The following is a 22,302-nucleotide window of genomic DNA, read 5'->3' on the forward strand; positions in this document are numbered from 1 at the left end:
GCCCATTGAGAAGATCAGGGCATTGACACGTCTACAATTACGCAAAATCTTCATGTGAAGCGGTCTGATCCGATGCCTTCGTGGCCTACACTGCTAAACTGATCACATTGAAGCTTTGAGGAGAGAAGATTGACTTGCCTCTACCGTAATAACAACAACCATCAACCGGCTTTGACGTTAGAAGCATCTTCTCAACAAGCACCATCCTACTCCAAGCTCATACAAGCGAAGCTCATGCTAGACGCCGTCTTCTGTCCCTCCACGCCACTGTAAACGTCTCCCTTATCAAGGCTCCAAGCCATATTGACATACGGCCAGCAGATCCTGCCATCATTGAGAGTCACCATGTCACCAGCGACATAAGTGTCCATAGATTTTACCGGCTCGCCAACCTTCTGTCCATCCTTGTCGACCAGCTGGAAGTAGGTGCCAGTGAAAGTACCGCCGCAACCCATGGCAATGAACTCGCATGCGGGGCTCTCGATCTCCTCCCAGGAAACGAGCGCGTAGTGATCATCGAAGGTCGCGACATGAGCGTTCGACCTGTCGGGATCTTCCGTTGGCGTGACCCAGTTGACCTGCGAGTCTCCATCTGCGGCGCCGACTTCTGACGAGGCCTGAGGCGATACTTTGGTCTCCTTGTCGGAGAACATAGCGATGGCGACGCGTCTGCCGTTCGTGCGGTTGAGAGTGTGAGTGTAGCCCTCGCCCATCCAGTCGTTCTCGGTCAAGTCGATGGAGCCACGGGAGACCCAGGCGAAGATGTACGAGCTGCTGTTGTCGAAACGTGCGAGGGAAGAGTACGATCCGGACATTCCGCCCACTGCTACTTGTCAGTCATACCAACAGCAATACATAGAGGCGTTGTACTCACTCGGCTCGCCACTGGCGCCATTGGTGGTGTTCTCATTGGAGACCTTGATGCCATTGTTGCCCATGCCTTGAGTCTTGGTGTTGAGCCAGATGGCCCCCTGGTCCTCCGCGCAGATAGAGGCAAACGGTGGCTCATCAGCAGCCTCAAAAGCAATACCGGTGTTGTGCGAGCAGCCCCAAGCACTTGTCGCGCCCGTGATTGTTTGAAGCTCGCCGCTATCATCGACATATTCGATGCTGTCTCCAAAGTGACCTTTAGAAGCTCCAGTGTACGACGTGATGACGAAGTAGGCGCCGTAAAGCTGCGCCTCTTCAGACCAGACTAGGTCGCCATTCATGTCAGGTGACATGGCGAGGCCGTCGGACTCGTGCACTCCCGGGCCGGCGACGAATGTCTTCCAGACCTGCTTGCCGTTCTTGTAACGGTAAATGGCAGGCACTGGGGTGTTGTCTGGCGGCGCGTTGGCGACCGAAGATGGGATAGCCTCATTGCCTAACAACGCAAAACCATGGTCGTGTGCGACAAGGCCACCAGCTTCCTTGAGGCCTGGAATGGTAACATCCGGACCCTTGGGTGTCATGGAAGAAGGCTCAATATGTTGCACGTGCACATCGGTGCCAGAGGCGTCGAGGTAAGCGATATAGCCAGTCTTTCCATCTGGAGATACTGCGAAAGGCGTGCGACGGTGGTGAGGAAGGCCAGTCCAGTATGCTGCCTTGACCGGGTCGAAGCCCGAGGTGAGGTTGAGTACGTCTCTGAACGATTCCAACTTGATGGACGGTGCAGCAGCTGCGGCCAGCGCAGCGGTGCAGATTGGTGTGTAAATGAGTGACTTGAATTGAACCATTTCAATGTAGAAACACGCTCTGCGTGAGTCCGTGGTGTAAAGTAATGAAGGTAGTGCTCGCCGCGGGCGAAGCAGCAGCAGAATCGTCTCTCATTATCTATAAAGATTGCAGCTCAGCCTGCCCTAAAGCTTCACCTTCATAATTAGACGCGGAAAATTGTTTCAAACTAGGGGCCAGAACTCTTGGGCGTTGTTTGTATGAGAGTAGGGCTGAAAAGCATGCCCTTGAAACAACCGCCGTTAGGGCTTCATCTCGACCTTGAGCGCGAAAGCCCGACGTTTCGCGAATTCCACTTCTGCATCTTGTGTCAGTCATCGGAGGTAGGAAACAAGTATTCGAGAAGAGGCCATGGGTTATTTTGAGATTCAAAGAGTCCAAACGATATCGTTTAGATTAATTTATCTATCGTGACCAACGCGCGGCTAACGCGGATTCATGCTTTTCAGCACCCCTGTACACAAATGCTGCATTATTAAAGGACACTACACCCTCGTATAGTTGCCGGACTGCGCGGGAGTAGCCTCGGCGGTGTCCGCCCATCCGCTCTCGAGGCTCCAAACAGCAAGATCAACCTTCGCATTAGGCGAAAGGTCCCTCGATGCAACACTAAGCAGCGTCAAAGGCTCGTCAGGGTAATACAGAACGGTAGCGGCGTGAATTCCACGGTCGACGAAAACCTCAAAGATCGAACGGTCAATCACACCCTCCACGTTCCAGACCGTGCCGTTGTAGATGTCCGCAACGCTGAACTTGGTGTTCCAGAAAATGTCGTCGACGAAGCCGTTGACACCCGAGCGGTCGACCCAGAAGGGGTTGTCGCCGCTGAAGAGGAAGCCGTTGCGGATCGATTCGCCGGAGACAGGGGACATGAAGGTGAAGTTGAGGGTCGGGTTGGTGCCGAGCTCGGTCTGGTTGATGCCCGTGACGTTGATGGAGAAGTGCAGGGCGTTGGACTCGACTTGAGAGTAGTCCACGATGGCGGAGCCGTTTCCGGTCCAGCTCTTCTCTTCGATAGTGGTGTTGGTGATAGCGTCGATATTGAAAGGCTCGGTGACAAGGGTCCAGCCGATACGGGTGGCGTTAGTCACATAGTTGGAACGGGGCACGGTCATGGCAGACCTCCAACCTTCGCTCGCGGTCGGGACGCGGTTGGTGTATTGCCAGTTGCTGGCCCATGCAATGTCGATGGGGTCTTGACCCTCGGGCGTCCCGTAGAAGAACTGGCCAGCGTAATTGTCCTTGGCGAAATCATTGAGACGGGTCGCGCGATCGATAGGGTTGAAGTGAGTTCCGTTGAAACGGCCGATGAAGTACTCGGTGACGGAGCCACCAAGCGGTGCACCGGGCTGGATGCTCAAGGTGAGGAGATCCAACATCTCACCCTCCTCGCCGGTGTCGTGATCACGAGTGGGGATTTGCACCATGTTCGGGCACTCGTACTGAGCGCCAAGGAGACCTGCGTCGGTGAAGTTGCTTGCGAAGGTCCAGTTCTTCAAGTCTGGAGATTTGAAAATAGAAATCGTGAATTCCTGACTGAACGTGATGACCATGACCCACTCGTCACCGTAACGGACGACCTTGGGGTCGCGGAACTGACTGCTGTTGTAGTCAATTACCGGGTTCTGGTCGTACCACTCGAAAGTGTATCCGCCGTCCCGCGAGTAAGCGATGTCCTGGGTCTGCAGACCAGAACCGCCATTTGCATCTCCGTAGTTGGTAGTGAAGATGGCAACGACTCCGTCGTCCTGGTCTGGGAAAAAGCCGGAAGTGTTATTCGGGTCGGTCACAGCGCTGCCCGAAAAGACGCCAGAGTTTTCGACAGGAGGGTAGAGGGCAATCGGCTGGTTTTCCCATCTGTAGAGATCTTGAGACGTAGCATGACCCCAGTGCTGGTTACCCGCGACAAGTGCCGCAGGGTTGTATTGGTAGTACAAGTGATATGTTCCGTTCTGGTAGAACACGCCTAGGAGCGAATGTTAGGTCTGTAATCTATGGCCGACGCGATCGGGTGATTGATTACCATTAGGATCGTTCATGAAACCTTGAGGAGGCGAGAAGTGAACTTGAGGGCGGAGTCCACCGGTGTAGTTGCCCGGAACAGGCGCATCGGTAGGAAATGGAGATGTGTCGACGGTGCTGGTGTTTTGTGCAGAAGCCAACACCGCGAGGCTGGCAACACTGCTACTGGCCAGGAGCTTCATAATTGATACGCGAGCAGTGACTGAGGGAAATTGGTACTGGTCTCTCCCAGCACCAGTGTGTGTCGATCTCCCATACCTTTATACTCTCCCTTCCTCTCACCGGCTCCATCAACAATGTCTTGGACGTGCCCTTCCCAGCCCCATCACTTCCCGCCAAGTGACATTGCCTCTCTTGGGTCACGACGAATGCCATGGCTCCGACCAGCCGCCGCTCTCCACCGCCCGCGGTATGTCTAGCATGCCGGAGGACCCGACGTATAGCGACGAGGCTCGCAAAGGCTAAGGCGAGATGAAAAGGGCCGAAAAGAAAGGCGCCGAATAGCACCCGAGTGTCGATCGCTGGGCGCAACCGCCCACCTCCACGCGATTCCCATGCGCTCTCCGCAAAACAAGCTGTGAATTGCGGGCCGCCACGGGGCTCCGTGGAAGCTTCACGGCGACGGCTTGCGGTCTTTGTGGGACCTGAAGTGCGCCGAACTGACTTGGCGTGGCGGCAATGATCGCATGCGGCATGTCACTGCCGCACGCCGTCTTCCCCATTGTCGTCTCTCCACTCGGAACTGGCCAGGGAGTGGTCCTTCGTGCGGCGCAGTTCATTTGCGTTAAGGATCCTGTCGGGTGCCCTTGGCCGAGTCTTCCGTGCAGTGGACCTGTCGAATATGCAGAATGCGTTGGGGAGGACCAAGCATGGACTCGCCAATGACCAGCGCTCCGAGTATGACGATTACTGTTGCTGAAGATTGCAAAATACGGCCTGTTTCCGTATTCGGTCAATGTTCCTACCGGATACTTCGACGTGGTGAAGTCCGTCATCCGATTCCACCCAGCCTGAGGCTGCGCAAACTCCCTTCGGTAGGCCGTCAACTCCAGTTCAAGTTCAGATTCTCGCTCAAACACGGTTGTTTTGGCTCGGCCTATATTTGTTCACTAAACCTGAGAAAATTGCACACTTCGACCTTGCCGGGTTCAGGACGTGTCAGTGAAATCTTGTAGCAAGATGAGTAAACAGGCGGCTTATTCCTGTCAACCTGACAAGATTCCAGTCAGGCTGGCATTTTGACGGACGCCAGATAGCCGCGTGCTAGCCTGAATCTGACCTGCCAGGCTTCTAAATCGAACAATATATTAAGCCCGGACAAAGTGGTTCACGAGTAGAAAAGTCGATTTTGGAGCAAAAGGAGAAAGCTTGCCTCGAAGTATTTAAATTACATCTTACCATTATATTTACATGAATCGATATCGAAGCAACATTCCTATGCCCAGAGTTGCGTAAATGCCAGGTCCATATATACAACCCAAACGCCATCGCTCAACGCTCTCAACAAAAGCCGCCACCTATAGGGCCATCCCGTTACTCTCAAGTCCTCAACTCAGAGAAGATGTAGGGAAAGATGACAACGCAAGCCTTGTAAAACACGCCGACACTGAGCACCGCCCTCAGCGGAACCAGCAGCGCGCCGGCCTCGGTGATGTAAATCCACATAGCGTACAACGCCACCGCGAAGAAATGGTAGAACAGCACGAACGGCTGCCTGATGATACCAGCGAGGAGGCCCACGGGGCCGTCGATGCAGTTGCCGCCGAGCTTGAAGTATTCGAAGCAGCCCTGCTGCAGCGCCTTGAGCTGGGCGTCGTCGGCCGCGAAGAGCGAGTACAGCGCCATGGCCAGGATATTGATGACGGAGCTGAGGCCCTTGCGCTTCCAGTGCAGGCTCTGCATCTGCTGCAGCACGAGTTTGGTGTCCTCGAGGGAAGGCACGATACTGGGGTGCAGGACTTCGCTGAGCAAGACAGCGTCGTTGAAGGCTACGGTCATGCCGCCGCCGGTGAGCGGGTGCCGCATGTTCATGGCGTCGCCGAGCATGATCAGACCAGGCTTGCGATTTGTGGTTGGTGGGAGGAAGGAGTTGGGCATTGAGCGGAGGCGATCTCGTTCGATTGCGGCTTCGAAAGACGGTCGTACTTGTTCGGGGAGGGCGGGCACGACCACGTTCTTGAGGTGGCCCTTCACGCCGCCGGCTTTGATAGACGCTGTAGGTAGGTTTTCTGGGATGTCGACCAGTGCTCTCGTCTCGTGGGTGCCAATCTGGTAGAGCAGGATAGGAGCGTGGTCGCCGAGAATGACATGTCCGTGGTTCGGCATCGGAAGAGGCACATCAATGAGTTCCAGGCCCCAGAACTTCGATCGCGCAACCGGCGCATCTGATCTGAACTCTTTCCTGAACTTGCTCGCGTATCCGTCCGCGACTATCGTGAGCGATCCGAAGTAGGCGTCAGGCTGCCCTTGCACGGTCGCTTCCACTCCCAGAATTTGATCCGTGTACCCGCTGCGCACCAAACCCGTTGCCGTGCCCTCGACGACAGTCACATTGGGATGAGCCAGCACCTTCTCTCTCAGCCGCTGCACAAACCGCCCGTGATGGAACGACCTGCCCTCCGGCCTCTTCCTCTTGACCCCACGCATCTCATCCGCCTTCCCCACCGCCCCCTCCTCTTCCCCATGCACATTCTCCGGATACGCAATCTGCACCTCGCTACCGTAGTAGATGACATCGTATCCGAACACCTTCACCGCATCGATCTCCTCCAAGCAGTCGCGCAGCCCGAGCTTTTCCAGCGCCTGCACGCCGCCGGGCTGCAGCAGCTCGCCGACGATCCTGTCCGGCTCCCTCAACGACCGCTCCAGCACGATGACGCTGCGCCCTTGGTTTCCCAGCGCGACCGCCACCGCGCATCCCAGGATGCCCGCGCCCACGACGACGACGTCGGCCTCGTGGTGCTGCAGCCGGCGCTGCGCGTTCTTCTCGTCCATTGTTTCCGAGAGTCTGGCAGATTCGTGGTGGATTTTCGCTCAATGGCAGTTGTGTCCGGACCGGCGGTTTCGAGGTATCGGAAGTAATTTGTAGTAAGAAGAATTGCGTGCGCGGTGGTTTGGCGGCCGTTGGTGGTCGTGGGCGACGCAATCGTACGAGATTCAGGGTGGGATTTCTTCGTGGCGTCGATCCAGGGACGGAATCCAGGGCTTCGAGATCGGACTTCGCCTTCTCTGGGGAGCGCAGCGGGCCGCTGCCCGCCGAACAATGAATGGGATGGTAGGGAAGCATCATGGGTGGCGTCTTGGGACAAAAGACGGCGACGTCTTGCAAAGCGTAAACCTTAGATGCAGCATATCGCAACGTCAGAGCACGAGAGCGCGTAGAACAGCCTCCCTGCGGTGCGAATAGAGCAGCATCGCCCGCACTGGCACGCGATGCTGCTCGAGCAGCCAGACCAGACCAGACCAGACAAGCCACCTTACCCGCCAGTCGCCAAACCTAGCCAACAACCACAGAACGAAAACACCACCGCATGATCCCTCCATGCAAAAGCCGCCGACACAGGCAAAAGATCCGGCACACGAGTTCATGCGCGCACACACGAGACCCTGCAGTGCGGCCGGACTGTCACTGCAGCCAACCGCTCAAAAGCCAGCCTCGCCACGTTGCAGAGCGCATGTTCGCTTGCGCGGAGATCGGCGCCCGCGATACAGTATTGTCAAGCGAGGTGAGACGCCCACTACGGAAACTAGTATTAATGCCAGCAGATCAGATCCAGTTTTGACCCAGCTAGAGAAGTTCTGACAATCGGGACACTTGGGGGACGTCCACTATTCTTCTAGCGTACGCGCGAAGCCTAGTAGCCGAACCAGGGCGTCTCACCTCGCTTGACAATACTGTATTGCAGAATAATCGACGACGGAGAGGGTGATAGGCGCGGTGAGTGAGGGGAACGGGAATAGGTCAATTGGCCGCGCCGTATCTGCCGTCCCTTAGTGCCGCCGTCCCTGCGCGACGACGGCGAGGGGACAATAATGGTGACATGTGTGTCGCAGATTCGGGTCGCCCGCAGGACCCCAGGCGTTCGTGTGCCCGCGGACGTATACCTGCTCCCTCTTATGTACAAGGTCTGCGGAGGCCAAATGGTTCAATGGGCGTGACAAGGGACAAGCGAGCCCCCGCGAGTCTGCGCCAACCGCCTCTCCTCGACTTCTATTGCTGTAGGCGAACGGCTACAGACATACGCGGGCCGGCAGTAATCGCGCGCGAGACCTTCACGGCTACCACCCGCCCACGCTCAGGCGTGTCCTCATGCACGCGCCGCCGCATCGAGTCAAGCAGCGAACGAGTTCCCCGACTCCTTGTGCGCTTGGGCGTGGGACGCAGCGTAATCCTTGGGTGTCGTTTCACGGGATGGGCGGAGAGGGACTAAGGGCGCTAGGCCTCTGCGCTTCTCCACTCGCGGTGGTGTGCGGGATGTATGTAAGTACAGTACTGACGCGGTATGCGAGGCGTGTGCGACGTCTGGCTGAACCGCTGTAGCTTCCAGCTGCCTAAGTCACTGGACGGTCGTTTCTTTACGCTGGTGGAGAGGCGGAGTAGCGTGCGGACTAATAACAATAATAATGCGCCCGCTATACATACAAAGCCGTACAACCATCCCACTCGCGAACCCCACTTTTCGACCGACGTTTCCGCGAGGAAAAAGTAGGCGTGTATCATCACGTACACCACCCCCTACACGATCGCGATGGAAGTAGACAGGCCGAAACGGAAGATACCGGCCGCTACATTCGTGCTAGCCAGGGCCTCGACTTCCCTACGCCACTCGGGGAGCAGGCCGCAAACGGACCCAGCACGCCGGTCACAGAGCCCACCTACCTAACCTAAGGTAACAGACCAGACCAGGTTTTCCCACCCTGCCTGTCTGCTCGTGTACTGAGTCAGCACTTACGCAGGCCGAAACATGGCCGACGCGGGGCCGTCTCCGAGAAGAAGGTTAGATAATGGCTCGCGGGAGCGGCATTTGAAGGAAGGCTGGGCGTCGCTTGTCTGGTAGATTAATATAACGCAGGGAGTCCTGTAGGCGGTCGAAACCGGTACTGTGAGGGAGTTAGAAGCTGGCACCGGGGAGCTTAGGTACTCAGGCTGGCCCCCACGTTGGACCTGTGCGACGCTACCGGGCTGCCACGTCTGGGCCCCTACCGAAAGCCTGTAATATGGATCCGGCTGTTGGCTGATGACAGCTGCGCTCGCACAGGGGGTGTTTCTGTTGAACGTGTGCAGTACATACCGCCGCCGCAAAAGGTTCGCTTGGAACGAGGCAGCCGTCTCTCCCTCTCGTCGTCGTTGCAGGTCTAGCGTGGCACTCCAGACGTGACGGAAGTCGGTCGCCTGCATTCCAACGACCAGTGCTTTGAAACCTGCCAAACCGGAACCTGGCCTGCGAGCCGTCCCTTTCGCCCGCGCGAGCCGCAGTCGCAGAAATGTATGTACAGCGATCAATCAATAGCGTGGCCGGGGGACCAATGGAGGGCGGGAGGGTGAGCACACGGGGACTTTTTTCGCGTCGCAGAAGCCCTAGCTGACGGGGGGAGCAAAGCGCAGCATCAACTGCCGGAAGAAGGCTCGCTTCCAGGAAGCGTGTATCGCGCGCTGAAACCTGTCCAACGGGATCTGGTGACACCCTTGACGAAAATGCAGAGACGAGGAAGCCGGGCGTGCAGGGCGCCCAGGCCGCAATGCCGGCGCTATGGGATTCTTGACAGCTGAGGGCTGACTTAGCGGCTCAGCCGAAGGATCCAGAGCAGTTCGTAGCGGCGGCCAGGAGAGGGCAAACGGGCGCCTGGCGCGTCTGATCCTGTGTTGCTTCCATGGTGGTTTTAGCCGAGAAGGGGAGAAGAAGTGCCGTGTGTGCTCCGATGCGAAACCCGTCGTCGAAGGATGAGGATAGCGGGCACAAGCGCGGTCGGAAGTTCGTCGGGGTGTCGTCGCGAGGGTGGATTCGAGCGATGCACTATCCCTGCCTTCGCTGTCATCGTGCCTCGAGCCGGCGGTGCCTGCCTTTGATGCTGCGCGCGTGCGCGCGAGTCCTGAACGGTCGATCTGGACTGCGATGCGGCGTGGCCACCAGGCGTCCAGGCGGAGGGTGCTAGCCGCGAAAGCCTCGAGGAACTGAGATTAAAAAGGCGTCTGGTCCTTCGTACCGGGCTCGCGGAGCGCAGGCGACGTCGAAAACGGCTCTCTCGAACGTCGAGGTGTGATAACGATGCGCTTGCAGACCCAGACACCGTTGCGCGTCCCAAGGCGCTAGCACGCCTTCACCCCAGCTTTGTCGCGACATCGCGTATGGTCGTGCCTTACCGGAGGGGGCATGGGCGTCGACAGGACGGAGACAAGACGCACGTCGCCCGGAATGGACGGAGAGGGGCGAGGAGGAGGCCGGGAGCTAAGGCGAGACCGTTGCAGGCCAGGGCCGGCGCGCGCTGGAGCAAGGAACGGCTCAACGGCGGTCCGTCTCCAGCGACGTCTCCGTCTCCGACGTCGTCCAGACGTGCCAGTGCGCGCGTTCGATCGCAAGGCCCAGGTCGCCGCGAGTCAGTCAGGGCGCGAGCGAAGTCGTTGCCGCTGCCGCCGCCGCATGCTAAACAAGCCGGCGGAGGCCCAGGGGTTAGTCAGCCGGCCCGCACGCTTGGAGCAACATCGGCCGCGAACTGTTATGGCTGCAGAGGATGAGACATCGTGTCTCGCCTCGCGTATGCGGTTTTGCGTCGTCCGGGCGGACCTCGAGCTGCGGTGGACGATGGCGCTAGAGACGCGGCAATTGGCGTACGAGGTACGACGGGGGCGGCGACGACAGTGATACCTTACCGTTTTTCCATCCTCCCCAGCACGGCTGGGCTCCACCCGAGCAGAAAGGCCAGCGGCTGTGGCGTTTTGACCGCCGTTGTGACAGCACGTGGCAGCGCGCCCCGACTTCGTTCCGTTCTGGGCGCCGCGATGTCCCTTTCTCGCTTCGATGCCATTGGGATCTCACCAGCGTCGCCTGTGTGTATTGGCCCACATGCCTATATGCTGAGCCCGTTGAATGGCTAGTCGTCAGTCGGCGACGATCAGCGGTAAAAGGACGCGAGCAACATGCATATTGTTCGAGCGCCGCGAGACATTTTAGCCGAGCGCGCCAACGTCTTCGCTGGCTCACGCACAAGCTCGAACCGTTAGACGTCAGTCGCGACGGCGCGAATGCACGCTCCGGATCTCGGGAGAAAAGAACGCTGGACGATACAAGGCTGCAGCAAACGCTCAGAGCTCGTACCTTATGCATGCCGCCAGGCGAGGATGTGTGGGACGAACCAGCGTTTGACCATGACGATGCGTCCATCTCGCATGAGGCACAGCGGTGAGGCAACCCTTGAGCGACAATCCCTCCGCGCGGAACCTGGACGTGCCGGTGCGCGGCAATATTCCACACATATGGTGTCCTGGCTGTACATATACGCATATGACATCTGTACCCTTCACACATGTACGTATCGAGATCGCGGACCCGCAATGGCTGCTAGCGGACGAACGACAGGGACGAGGTGAGGCAGGCCCGAGTCGCCGCCCTGCGCCCCGGCAGCCCGATCCCTGCTCGGGGCCTCGTTCGCTCTGGCGCTTGCTGCAGCGAAGGCCGCCGCCGGGCGAGTCCATCAGCACATAGCGGCATCGTCGTGTGATCCACCTCGCCGCTGAGCTTCCCCCGCAATGCAGCATGCGAGCACTATATGGCGTGCCAGTCATGCCTATGGGCCGCCAAGGTGTGACGGGGCGCGGCCGGGGTGTCTGCAGCTGGCGGCGCGCATGGGCGCACCAGCACTCCCAGAACCCGGTTCGAGCACCTGGGGATCAGCTGTCGGCGGTGAGGGCTGGGCCCGGCGCTGGGTTAGGCCGAGGGCAGGCGGCTGCGGTGCGCGTTGAGGCGTAGGCGCTGGAGGCACGCAAGCGGCGGCGTGCACGCCGTGTGCGAGGGCGAGGAGGGAGAGGCCGGTGCCAGGGGCACACCTCATGCCACGGTAGGGTACCTTACAGTACAGTACATACATGGCTCCAGGCGGGCGGTGGGCAGCACATACCTACCTACTGGGGAGAGACTGTGCGCCGCGCACACGAACACGTACGTTGCTGCTGCACACACGGGGCGCACACGGACGGGCAGAGAGAGACAGAGACAGACAGGCAGACACAAGCACAGGCACAGACACACACGGACACGCAGACTCGCCGACACGCAGGCGGAGGGCGGCCAGGGTGGCTGACGGCGCGGGCTGGTCGAGGGGTGCGGCGTGCGCTGCTGCTATCAGTCTGTCCAGGTGGTCGAGGTCACTACGGGGCTAGCGGCAGGCTGCTAGTGCATAGTGTCGCTGGGTATACAGTGCTAGCAGCTAGGTAGTATGTAGCAGCGAGACCGCACGCACCGCGCATCCAAGCCGGCGGGTCGAGGGCGCGGGCGTGGAGTTGGTGCTTGGGTGCTTGGGTGCGTGGGTGCGTGGGTGCGTGGGTGCGTGGGTGCAGCGGTGCAGCGGTGCCGCGCTGTGCAGAAGCGAGGCTTGGAGCCCGTCGGCGCGCTGGCGTCGTCCTCGTCGTCCCCGTCGTGCCCGTCCCTCGTCCGCCTCGTCGACTGATGCCCGGCGGCCAATGCACCCACCGCACCCTTGCGCCCGCCGTTATTCGTTACCGACTCTGCGCGCCCGCGCCGGGCAGCAGACCGCGTTTGGCCTGCTGCGCTGCGTCTGCAGAGCTAGGTAAGGTGGCCTGCGTGGAGCTGCGTTGCGGATCATGTACGTGCCTGGAAGCAGACAGGGCCTGCATGCTAGCGGCGCCGGTGGGCCATCGTTAAATAGGTGTGTGAACGGGAGCCTGCGGCCTCTGCCCTCGCCGACGACCACCGCCTGCGGTGCTCCTGTCCACCGCCAGAGACCGCCTGAGCGTCGCCCTCTGCCTTATCCTTGGGCCCGCCGCCATCTTCTGCGTCTTCCCATCGCTCCGTCGTCTGCGTCCGCCATCTCAGCCCGCCGTCCGCCGCCCTCGCGCCTGCATCGCCCGTTCCATTGTGTCTGCTGCCGTGCACCATCGCACTACCACCCACCCGGGCCTCCTCTCGGCCGCTCGTCCTCGCCGCGTGCTCTCGTTGTCGTGTCCGCCAGACTCGTGCCCGGCCGCCCTCGCCATCCGCTGCTGCTGTACTGCACCCGCTGCCCGCTCAATCCGCCCTGCCGGCGTCGACCCGGGACGCATATCAGATTCCTCACCGCACCAGCTGTGGCGTGCGGGAAAGCTTCTCCCGCATGCGTGTGCTATCACGACGTGCATATCGGAACGACCAGGAAGTCACTCGCCCACCCTGGAAGGTTGGCTGCACGAATAGAAGCCGACCACGCTCCGGCTCACCACTCCAGCGGCTTATATTCTCAGACCGAGCAGTGACGTCCGGCCTTCCAGCGCTCCCTCACCACGCTCGCCGTCCCGCCACTGTGTGATTGTTGAGCAGAGCAATCGATGTCCTGGCCGCAGGCCCCTTACGAGCCTCCGCACCAGCCCCGGCAACAGTCAGGCAACCCCAGCGCTGGCGACATGGCACAGATACAGCGTCCTCCCAGCTTCCCGAGCGCAGGCTTTCTCGGTCACTCTGACCAACGGCCTGTGCCTGGACCTCAGCTTCCGCCTCTGCTCGGGGTGCAGGCGCAGCAGCGCGGACCAGGCGCCTTCGCCCGATCAACGCAGCTCCCTCCCATGGAACCGTCACCAACGACGAACGATGCATCGAGACATCAAGGAAGCCGCGTCATCCCTGTTGCCCAATTGCTGTCCAACAGTCCTCCATCGCCACAACGAGCAACATATAGACCGTCAGTATCTGGTCCAAGCCCACCAGCGGTGCACAGGTCTCCTCAGGAGGCGTATCGCACATCTCCCAACGCCTTCTCAAATCAAAGGCCTCCTTACCATCCATCGATCCAACATCGCCTGGATCACCCACCACAGTACGCCGTCAACGTACATCCACAGCATCCGGGACCAAACGGCCCTCATGGAATCCAATCACCCCAGCACTACGCCTCGCCCAAAGGCCAAAGTGAATCACAGTACAGTCCAGCACCGACAAGCTACTCCACGCCAAGCTGCTACGACTCTCAGAGCGAGGTTTCGCCCACGACCTCATCAGCACCACCCAATGCATTCGGTCGCGTATCGCAAGTGCCACCCCTGAATTATAACCTCACCATACGACAACAGCCCGCAGCAGCCAGAGCATGCGGCTTCGGCGAGCGTGACCGCCGCGTCATCGACCCGCCTCCCATCCTCGAGCTCAAAATCACCGACAAAGCAACCGGCAGCCCCGAATCAGACGGCAACAGCATGCTGGCCCTCCACTGCACCCTCCTCAACCCCTCCAACCAAGAAGACGAAACGCAAGCCCAGCCCATGGGCGCCGACATGCAATCCACGCGCCGCCTGATGGGCACGCTCGTCGCCAGCCCCTACCAAGCCAAAGACGAGCGCGACGTCGCGGGCACCTTCTTCGTCTTCCCGGACCTCAGCTGCCGCGCGCCCGGCCGCTACCGCCTGCACTTCAAGCTGCTGCGCATCGACCCCTGCAACATGCAGCAGGGCGCCGTCCACGGCACCGTCGCCAGCATCATCACCGACGTCTTCAGCGTCTACACCGCGAAGGACTTCCCGGGCATGCGGGCGTCGAGCGCGCTGCTCAAGGCGCTGCGCCGCCAGGGCTTGAACGTCGGCGTCAAGAAAGGCTCCGAGGCGCGCAGGGGCAAGAGCAAGATGAAGAAGGAAGATGCCAGCTCGTCGGATGAGGACGATAGCGATATTTCAGGCGACGAGCGTGGGGGCATGCGTATGATCGTTGACAGCAGGCCTGTGTCTGGCGGCGATTTGAGCGCGAAAGTAAATCGTGCGGGCGCGAAGAAGAAGAGGAGACGGGACTCTTGAAGCGAGTCCGTTTTTTTTAAGTCGCACGCGCTGGAATCTGCTCAGACGCGCCTTCCGTCGGGCGAGTGCGACGTTGCACACGATCCCTGGCTCGCGAGAATCCTCAGCCCGGATCACTCAGGACCGCCCCTCTCCGGATCGAAAACCACTCAATGCCGCCATTTCCCTGCCCCAACCGATCAGCAGCATAGACACCATTTTCTTCCGATTTCTCCATATTTCGGCCCGCGCGCACCTTATGCGCCGAGACCAACTTCCCTCGCTTAGACGGGTCGGCTGTCTGCCCCTGCGGAACTTCTTGTCGATGAGTGTGACGAACAGCATATAGTAGCTCTTCCATTTTCGGTCTATCCTACGTGGAGGCGGTGGGGTTGGGCCGAGCAGGCGGTGGAGGAGACGGCTTTCTGCTTGCCGGTTGTCGAGAGTATCTGTCAGGATTTTCTTGAGATTCTCGGATGGAAGATCTGATTTGCCGAGCTGAGCTGACTACGGTTTGAATCGATAGCGGAAGCGAAAGCGCTCTGGGTTTTCTCTTTTCTTTTGTTTTCTGTAGCATCACACACCTTGCCCACACGACGGTGGAGGGATACGAATGAATGATACCCAAAATTGAGATACAAGACTACCCTTCTTATCTGTTTCCGTGCACTCAATCGAAAAAGCCTCAACGATTTAATCAAACAAACTTTTCAACCCTCCTGCGCGACCCCTCACTCTCCTCAGCCTCACTCATTCGTGATCCCTGTGCTTCCCCCTCGAATCCTCCAGCCCCTCGTACAAATCCACGCCCCACGCCTTCCCCGGGTTATTGAACCGGTGATGGTACTCCGCCAGGTCGTCCACGCGCCCGACATCCTCGTCCGTCAGCTCGCAGCGCACCGCGCCGAAATTCTCCGCGATGCGCGCCGCGTGGCTGCTCTTGGGCAGCACGCTCGTGCCCCGGCGCAGACCCCAGGCCAGCGCGACCTGCGCGGGCGTGCAGTCGCGCCGCGCGCCGATGGATTCCAGGACTTTGTTGTGTAGTAGTTGGGGCGGCTCGCCCGGGGCGTATGTCGGGTTCGTGCCGGCGAAGGGCGAGTAGGCGGTCACGTGGATGCCGTGCTCGGCGTGCCAGGCGAGCCAGTCGCGCTGGGGCAGGTAGGGGTGGAGCTCCATCTGGTGGACGGCGGGCGGGTGGGTGGTGGCGTTGAGGACGGTTTGCAGCTGGTGCGGCGAGAAGTTGGAGACGCCGATGTGCCGGGTTTTGCCCTTGTGCACGAGCTCGGACATCGCGGCCCAGGTGGCGAGGTATTCGATTTTGTTGGCGCCGGTGAAGGAGGAGGTGGCGACGGGCCAGTGCATGTGGTAGAGGTCGAGGTGGGTGAGGTTTAGGTCGGCGAGGGCGGTGTCGATGGCGGGTTCGACGTTTTTGGGGCCGTGGCTTTGGGGGTGGGAGTTAGCTATGGATTCGGGTAAGGGGGTTTTGATGAAAGAAGGGCGTACTGGTCGTTCCAGAGCTTGCTGGTGATCCAGAGGTCTTCTCTTTTCAGGCCGGTTTTGGCGAGGCCGTCGGCGATGCCTTTGCCTACGAGATCTTGGTTCTTGTATGCTGCGGCGCAGTCGATGTGGCGGTAGCCTGCCTGGATGGCAGCTGAGACCGCTTCGGTGGCATTGCTACGGTCCAAGTTCCAGGTGCCAAAACCGAGCAATGGGATGGAGTCTAGGTTCAATGGCTCCGTTGGAGTCAAGATGGTGTTTGGTGAGATGGGGATCTGTGCGGCCGGGCCCTGCGACCACACGCCGACAACTGCCAATTGCAGCAAGGAAATGGAGATCTTCATCGCCAGATATTACTGTACAAAGAGAGACAAAAAAGAACGAAGATCACAGGAATATCACCCGCTCCTCCTCGATGCCTAACTCTGTGACTTCTCCACATCCTACGACCCCTTGTTTCGTCATCATCCTCGCGTGTTTGATCTAGACTTCGGCACACGCGGCACTCGAGCTCCAGGGATCGTGTTCCGGGCGGCGCCGGCTGACTGCATCTTGGTACAAAGCCATTGTTGCTTTGTTGTTGCGAGGATGCGGGCCATCGAGGCAGCCAGCGAGTGAAGTCGACGCGCTTGGGCTGGTGGCTCAGGCATGGCTCGCGTGCCTGCGAAGCGGTCAGCCTTGTATAGGTTGCGGCCCGCTTGGCCCCGCCTGCTGCCTCGCGGCGCAGCCAATCACGTCTGCCAACGCGAATTCTCGCGACGCCTACTTACAAACTTTTGGCACGCCCTTCTCTGCTTCTGTTCCCTCCCCCTCCCAACAGTGAGGTAGGCCACTGAAAGGTGCAAAATATCGCAACCATGAAATACGTTCTTGTCTCCGGAGGTACGATTGCCTTGACCGAGTCTGGGGGCGTTTCGAGTACTAATATGCCCTCGCAGGTGTCATCAGCGGTGTCGGAAAAGGCATTATTGGTATGCTCTCTGGGGGAAATGGATGATATGGACGAGGCAGTAGCTCACGTGTCAAAGCCTCTTCCGCCGGCCTGCTGCTCAAGACCATGGGCCTGAAGGTCTCGAGCATCAAGATCGACCCGTACATCAACACCGATGCAGGCACGATGAACCCGAAAGAGCACGGAGAAGTCTACGTTCTGGACGACGGCGGAGAGGTCGACCTTGACCTGGGCAACTACGAGCGCTACCTCAACGTCACCCTCACCAGGGACAACAACATCACTCTCGGCAAGATCTACTCGCAGGTCATCGAGAGGGAGCGCAGAGGTGACTACCTGGGCAAGACCGTCCAGGTTGTGCCCCACGTCACAGGTGCGATTGAGGAGTGGATCACCAAGGTTGCGAAGGTGCCTGTCGATGACACCAATGAGGAGCCGGATGTCTGTATCATCGAGCTCGGCGGCACCGTCGGTGACATCGAGAGCATGGCCTTCGTCGAGGCGCTGTGCGAGCTGAGGCGCAACTGCGCTAGGGAGGACTTCATGCAGATCCACGTCTCCTACGTCCCCATGGTCCACGGAGAGCAGAAGACGAAGCCCACCCAGATGGCAATCAGGGCTGTTCGCTCTGCCGGTCTTGTCCCGGATCTTATTGCTTGCCGTTGCGAGCAGCCTTTGGAGGAGGGTGCGGTCGACAAGATCGCTCGCTTCTGTCAGGTCCCCGTTCCTCATGTTCTGAATGTCCGCGATATGCCTTCGACCTACCAGGTCCCGATCCTTCTTTACGAGCAGCAGATGCTTCAGAACATGACATCCGCCATGCGCCTGGATACGATCAAGGTCTCTCCTGCTCTGAGGCAGAAGGGCCTCGACATCTGGGATACCTGGAAGGGTCTCTGCCTTGGTCTCGAGAACTTGAGGGAGGACATCAGCATTGTTCTTGTCGGCAAGTACCTCGAATGCCCCGACTCTTACTGCTCTGTCATCAAGTCGCTCGAGCACGCCGCTATGCGTTGCAGGCGAAAGCTCAACGTGAAGATGGTGGATGCCGAGCACCTTGAGCCGGCCTGCAACAAGTCAGACCCTGCCGCTTTCCACAAGGCGTGGCACGACGTTTGCACAGCTTCCGGTATCCTTGTCCCCGGCGGCTTCGGCACTCGCGGCACCGAGGGCATGATCGCTGCGGCCAAGTGGGCTCGTGAAAACAAGACCCCGTACCTTGGTGTCTGCCTGGGAATGCAAATTGCTGTCGTTGAGTTCGCCCGCTCCGTCTGCAATGTGCCTCTCCCGCAGGCTACCTCTTTCGAGTTCGACAACAGGGACGAGGACCGAATCATCGTTTCCATGCCCGAGCACCACACCGGCGTTATTGGCGGGACCATGCGTCTCGGTCTGCGCCCGACCATGTGGCAACCCGACACCCAATGGTCCAAGCTCCGCGCTCTCTATGGATTGGAGAACGAGAGTATCAACGAGCGTCACAGGCACCGTTACGAGGTCAATCCCGACTACATTGGTCAACTGCAGGACAAGGGCCTGACTTTCATTGGCAAGGATGAGACTGGCGTGCGTATGGAGGTCATCGAGCTTCAGGATCACCCCTGGTTCGTCGGCGTCCAGTTCCACCCCGAGTACCTGAGCAGAGTGCTCGTCCCCAGCAAGCCCTACCTGGGCTTTATTGCTGCATCTGCTGGCATCTTGTCGCAGGTCACTAAGGCCGAGCAAATGCAGACTGTGGAAGGTCTCGCGACCGGCATCGACCACGTCAAGCTCAACGGTGTTGCGAAGTAAACGCGCTCACGAACGAGCATAATTGTACTGGCTGAAAAATGGTGAACGTTTGATACGATCAGAGGCGGCGAGCCGTCTATGGGGCTTGGTTTAGATGCATTCGAGGGCGCTTTGGATGGCCTTGTTTTTGAATAGAGCATTGGCGCTACGAAAGGATAAGACCGTGCACGGTTCACGGCACATACTACAAATGAAAACCAACGATAAATGAGCCTGCCTTTAATTGACCACGGGATTTCTCTGAATCGTGAATGTGCGTTAGATAGAGTGCCAACTACAGTAGCACAACCAAGGTACAATATTTGCCCTATCTCACCCTCAACCCCGGTCCCCTCCGGGTATGCCCTTGATGTCAACGGCTCGGACTCGGCCGGGGTTGTCACGCTGTCAAGTCTCCCGTCTCCCCACAAGGTCAGACGAACGTCACTTCCGCCAACTCGCGCGAGCGCCCCAGCAGTGGTACAGCACGGCAGGGGACAAGCACACGAACGCGCGATGCACATGCGGTGCCAGGCGTGAAATACAGTGACACCTCGGCAAGGCACATCGGCCAACGATGCCGCTATGTATGTCAAGCTTCGCGCGCTGGGGCGAGGTGGCGCATGCACTTCACGGAGGGCGCGTCGCTGCATGCGTTGAGCGCTGCCGGCAGGCTCGGGCTCGGTGAGGAGCTGGGCAGAGGCAGGGTAAGATCAGGCCTGGTTTGGCAGCTGGCTGCCTGCCTACCTTACCTTACCTTGCCTGAGCTCAACTTCACCTCATCGTGACCTTGATCTCGCCGGGCCTGCTGTGCTTGCTGCTTGACCACCGCCCGCGTGTGCTCGCTCTTCCCTGCGTATTGCTCAATGTTTCGTTCATACTGACGGCAGCCACGAAACGTGCGTGTCTTTCCACTTGCATCAGCTGCCATCGCCTGCTCTCGCTCCAAACCCCGCAGCTGCTTCCCAGACCTCACTGATTACACCTCCGGGCAAGTGAAGAGTGCTCCAAGGTAAGCCTGTCCCGTTGCAGATTGCATTGCATTTCCACCACAACCCGCCTACTTCCTGCATGTGACGCCATCTTCATTGCAACAATCCACATCTTCAACCCTCCTATCTGGTCGGACGAGCTCGCCCAAAAACACAACCGCCACCCTATGACTTCTCACCACCAACGGAGCGCCAGTCCCAGATTCCGCAGCATCAAAGCCATCTTCGAACGCCCTGAAACGACTCCCCCTCCTCGACCGTTCTCTCGCGGCTCCAAACCCACAACTCCTACTGACGAAATGCCCAACCCAGCCTCTCCCCTCATCACCAGAAAAAAGCTCGAACCCCACCAACGAGCCACAATCGACTCCCTCCTCGAAGCCTCCTACAACCAAAACTGGCCCTCAACCCAACAACCCCACCTCCGACCCAAGTCCTCCTGGATCGGCCCACCGCCACCCGCCCGCCTGCCCTCGCACACCACCATGAAGCAGAAAGTCACCATCACATACGCCTCGCCCGGTCTGCAGCCGCCGGTCTACATCGCCACCAGCCTCAGCGACCCGCAGTGGGAGCCAGTGGAGATGGGCTGCGCGGAGCTGCCCGGTGGCGAGCGCGAGTTTGTCAAGACTTTTCATGTCCTTGAGGGCGAGTATCAGTACAAGTTCCGCCTGGGGCCGGGCGATTGGTGGGTTTGCGATGAGGAGAAGCCCACGGTTGACGACGGGTTCGGCAATCGGAACAATGTGCTTTTTGTGCGGACTGAGATGCTGGCGAAGAAGGCGGCTGCTAATCCGGATCTTATGGCTGGTGACAGCTCTGAAGTGGACCGATTGGCGCCGGAGCATACATTTACTCATGAGAAAGCACCGGTGAAGGAGGCCTATAAGCGTGATAGTCTCGGCGATGATGTCCTGGTCGGGTCATTCGAAAACAAACCCAACCTGGTCGACCAGACCGGTGACCACCAGCCGCCACTTTTCGCTCATGAGCAAAACGGCCCGCCTCACCACAAGCTGGACGTTCCACCCGAGGACGTGCCCGTACATTTCTCCCGCCAGGATACTCAGACCGCCGTTCCCGACGAAGATCATGAGTCCGCTCATCTCCCTTCAGATCTTCTATTCGCTCACGAAAAGACAACTCTCCCCGCAAGAGTGCCAACCCCAGGAGTGGATGAGGACGAAGACGATATGGAGCAGCCGCCACTCATGAAGCATGAAAGCCTCTCCCCCACGTCCTCAAAACGCGCGAACGATCCCGAAGCCGCGGATCAACACAACCAGCATTCCGACAACAACCACTCCGCCTCACCTGTGCTACCTACCTCGCCCGCGCACATCCCCGCCGAAGCCGACCCCAACGACCCCTCTCTCGAAAAGTTCCCAACCCACCACGAAGGCATCATTTCCTCACTCCGCCGCGCCTCCCAGCGCATGGCCGAAGACGAAACCACAGACGAAGTCCTCTCGTCCGGCTCCCCGCTGTCCAAAACCCGCAGCCAGTCCTCCAACCAGTCCACGTCTCTGCCTAGCGTGCTCGAAGACGAGGACGAAGAGGAAGAGGAAGAAGAGGAAGAAGAAGCGCAAACCCCAGCGCCCTCCAAAACCCAGGCCCTAGCCGCCGGCCTGCACATGCTCTCGGACACCGGCGACCGCCCCGCGGCCCTCATCACTCCGCCGCACACGCCGGACGAGTCCAAAGCGCCCACCGCCGCGCAGCTCCCTGCCTCAGCTCCGCACGCGCACGATCACCACCACAAGCCGCAGGCGGAGAAGGACATCCGCGAGGAGGCGAAGCACGACGTCTCGCATCACGGGCAGGACGAGGGTGCTGCCGCGAAGGAAGGGCAGCAGGGCCTGGATCCCGCGCCGAAGAGTTTCTGGGGCGGTATGTGGGAGACTGCGCTGGGGTTGGGGTTGACGGTGTTGGTGGGGGCGGGCGCCGCGTGGTTGGCGTTCAGGCTGCAGGATTCTGTTAAGGATGGAGGTGCGATTTTGAAGGGGTGAGGGGTGGATTGGGTTTGTGTAGGAGGAGGAGAGGATGGTAATTATTGCTGATTCATGCTTGGAATGCAACCTGTGAGCAAGCCGAGGAGTGCACAGGTGGTTTATAATTCGGAAACATGAGCAAACACGATGGGCATGCACGGAGAGCTGAGTAGATGTCGAAATGCAGTGCAATACCTTGCGGCAGATTCATCATTTTGCATCCAGAGACACGTTCTTCCACGCGCGTTCATGGTGTCTCAAAATAAACAACACAAGCGTCTGCGACATGCAGCTCCAACTTCCCCACGCGGCTTGCGGGAGCGTCCCTCAAGCGGCGGGAGGCCCGCGGAAGGAGGGCCGTGGATGTGGCCGCAAGACTTCATCGAGAGCGCC

General features: G+C 59.3%; 7 protein-coding genes across 7 annotated transcripts; 3 read left to right on the forward strand and 4 right to left on the reverse strand.

Moving 5' to 3' along the window:
• Positions 1-206: 206 nt before the first annotated feature.
• WHR41_02506 (uncharacterized protein) lies at positions 207-1,721 on the reverse strand (the record flags this gene model as incomplete). Its single annotated transcript, XM_069371112.1, has 2 exons — positions 207-823; positions 875-1,721. 2 exons carry the CDS (start codon positions 1,719-1,721, stop codon positions 207-209), a joined length of 1,464 nt encoding a protein of 487 aa, XP_069231704.1.
• A 354-nt stretch (positions 1,722-2,075) lies between these two features.
• Positions 2,076-4,196, reverse strand: WHR41_02507 (uncharacterized protein). The gene is made up of 2 exons (XM_069371113.1): positions 3,743-4,196; positions 2,076-3,685 (listed from the first exon to the last, which is right to left on the reverse strand). Exons 1-2 carry the CDS (start codon positions 3,921-3,923, stop codon positions 2,205-2,207), a joined length of 1,662 nt encoding a protein of 553 aa, XP_069231702.1. The 5' UTR covers positions 3,924-4,196; the 3' UTR covers positions 2,076-2,204.
• A 1,084-nt stretch (positions 4,197-5,280) lies between these two features.
• Positions 5,281-6,735, reverse strand: WHR41_02508 (uncharacterized protein; the record flags this gene model as incomplete). The annotated part of the gene is made up of 1 exon (XM_069371114.1): positions 5,281-6,735. The coding sequence occupies one exon, from the start codon at positions 6,733-6,735 to the stop codon at positions 5,281-5,283; it is 1,455 nt and encodes a 484-aa protein (XP_069231674.1).
• Positions 6,736-13,351: 6,616 nt separating this feature from the next.
• WHR41_02509 (uncharacterized protein) lies at positions 13,352-14,728 on the forward strand (the record flags this gene model as incomplete). Its single annotated transcript, XM_069371115.1, has 1 exon — positions 13,352-14,728. One exon carries the CDS (start codon positions 13,352-13,354, stop codon positions 14,726-14,728), a length of 1,377 nt encoding a protein of 458 aa, XP_069231673.1.
• Positions 14,729-15,321: 593 nt separating this feature from the next.
• On the reverse strand, positions 15,322-16,804 carry WHR41_02510 (uncharacterized protein). Its single transcript, XM_069371116.1, has 2 exons — positions 16,211-16,804; positions 15,322-16,148 (listed from the first exon to the last, which is right to left on the reverse strand). Exons 1-2 carry the CDS (start codon positions 16,546-16,548, stop codon positions 15,458-15,460), a joined length of 1,029 nt encoding a protein of 342 aa, XP_069231748.1. The 5' UTR covers positions 16,549-16,804; the 3' UTR covers positions 15,322-15,457.
• On the forward strand, positions 16,799-18,947 carry WHR41_02511 (uncharacterized protein; the record flags this gene model as incomplete). The annotated part of the gene is made up of 3 exons (XM_069371117.1): positions 16,799-17,086; positions 17,143-17,175; positions 17,233-18,947. The coding sequence occupies exons 1-3, from the start codon at positions 17,062-17,064 to the stop codon at positions 18,945-18,947; spliced, it is 1,773 nt and encodes a 590-aa protein (XP_069231749.1). The 5' UTR covers positions 16,799-17,061.
• A 1,270-nt stretch (positions 18,948-20,217) lies between these two features.
• Positions 20,218-21,927, forward strand: WHR41_02512 (uncharacterized protein; the record flags this gene model as incomplete). Its single annotated transcript, XM_069371118.1, has 1 exon — positions 20,218-21,927. One exon carries the CDS (start codon positions 20,218-20,220, stop codon positions 21,925-21,927), a length of 1,710 nt encoding a protein of 569 aa, XP_069231746.1.
• Positions 21,928-22,302: the final 375 nt, after the last annotated feature.

The sequence above is a fragment of the Cladosporium halotolerans genome (genome assembly GCF_011745625.1).
Source record: "Cladosporium halotolerans strain TM138-S3 chromosome Unknown Sca6, whole genome shotgun sequence".
Taxonomy (NCBI): domain Eukaryota; kingdom Fungi; phylum Ascomycota; class Dothideomycetes; order Cladosporiales; family Cladosporiaceae; genus Cladosporium; species Cladosporium halotolerans.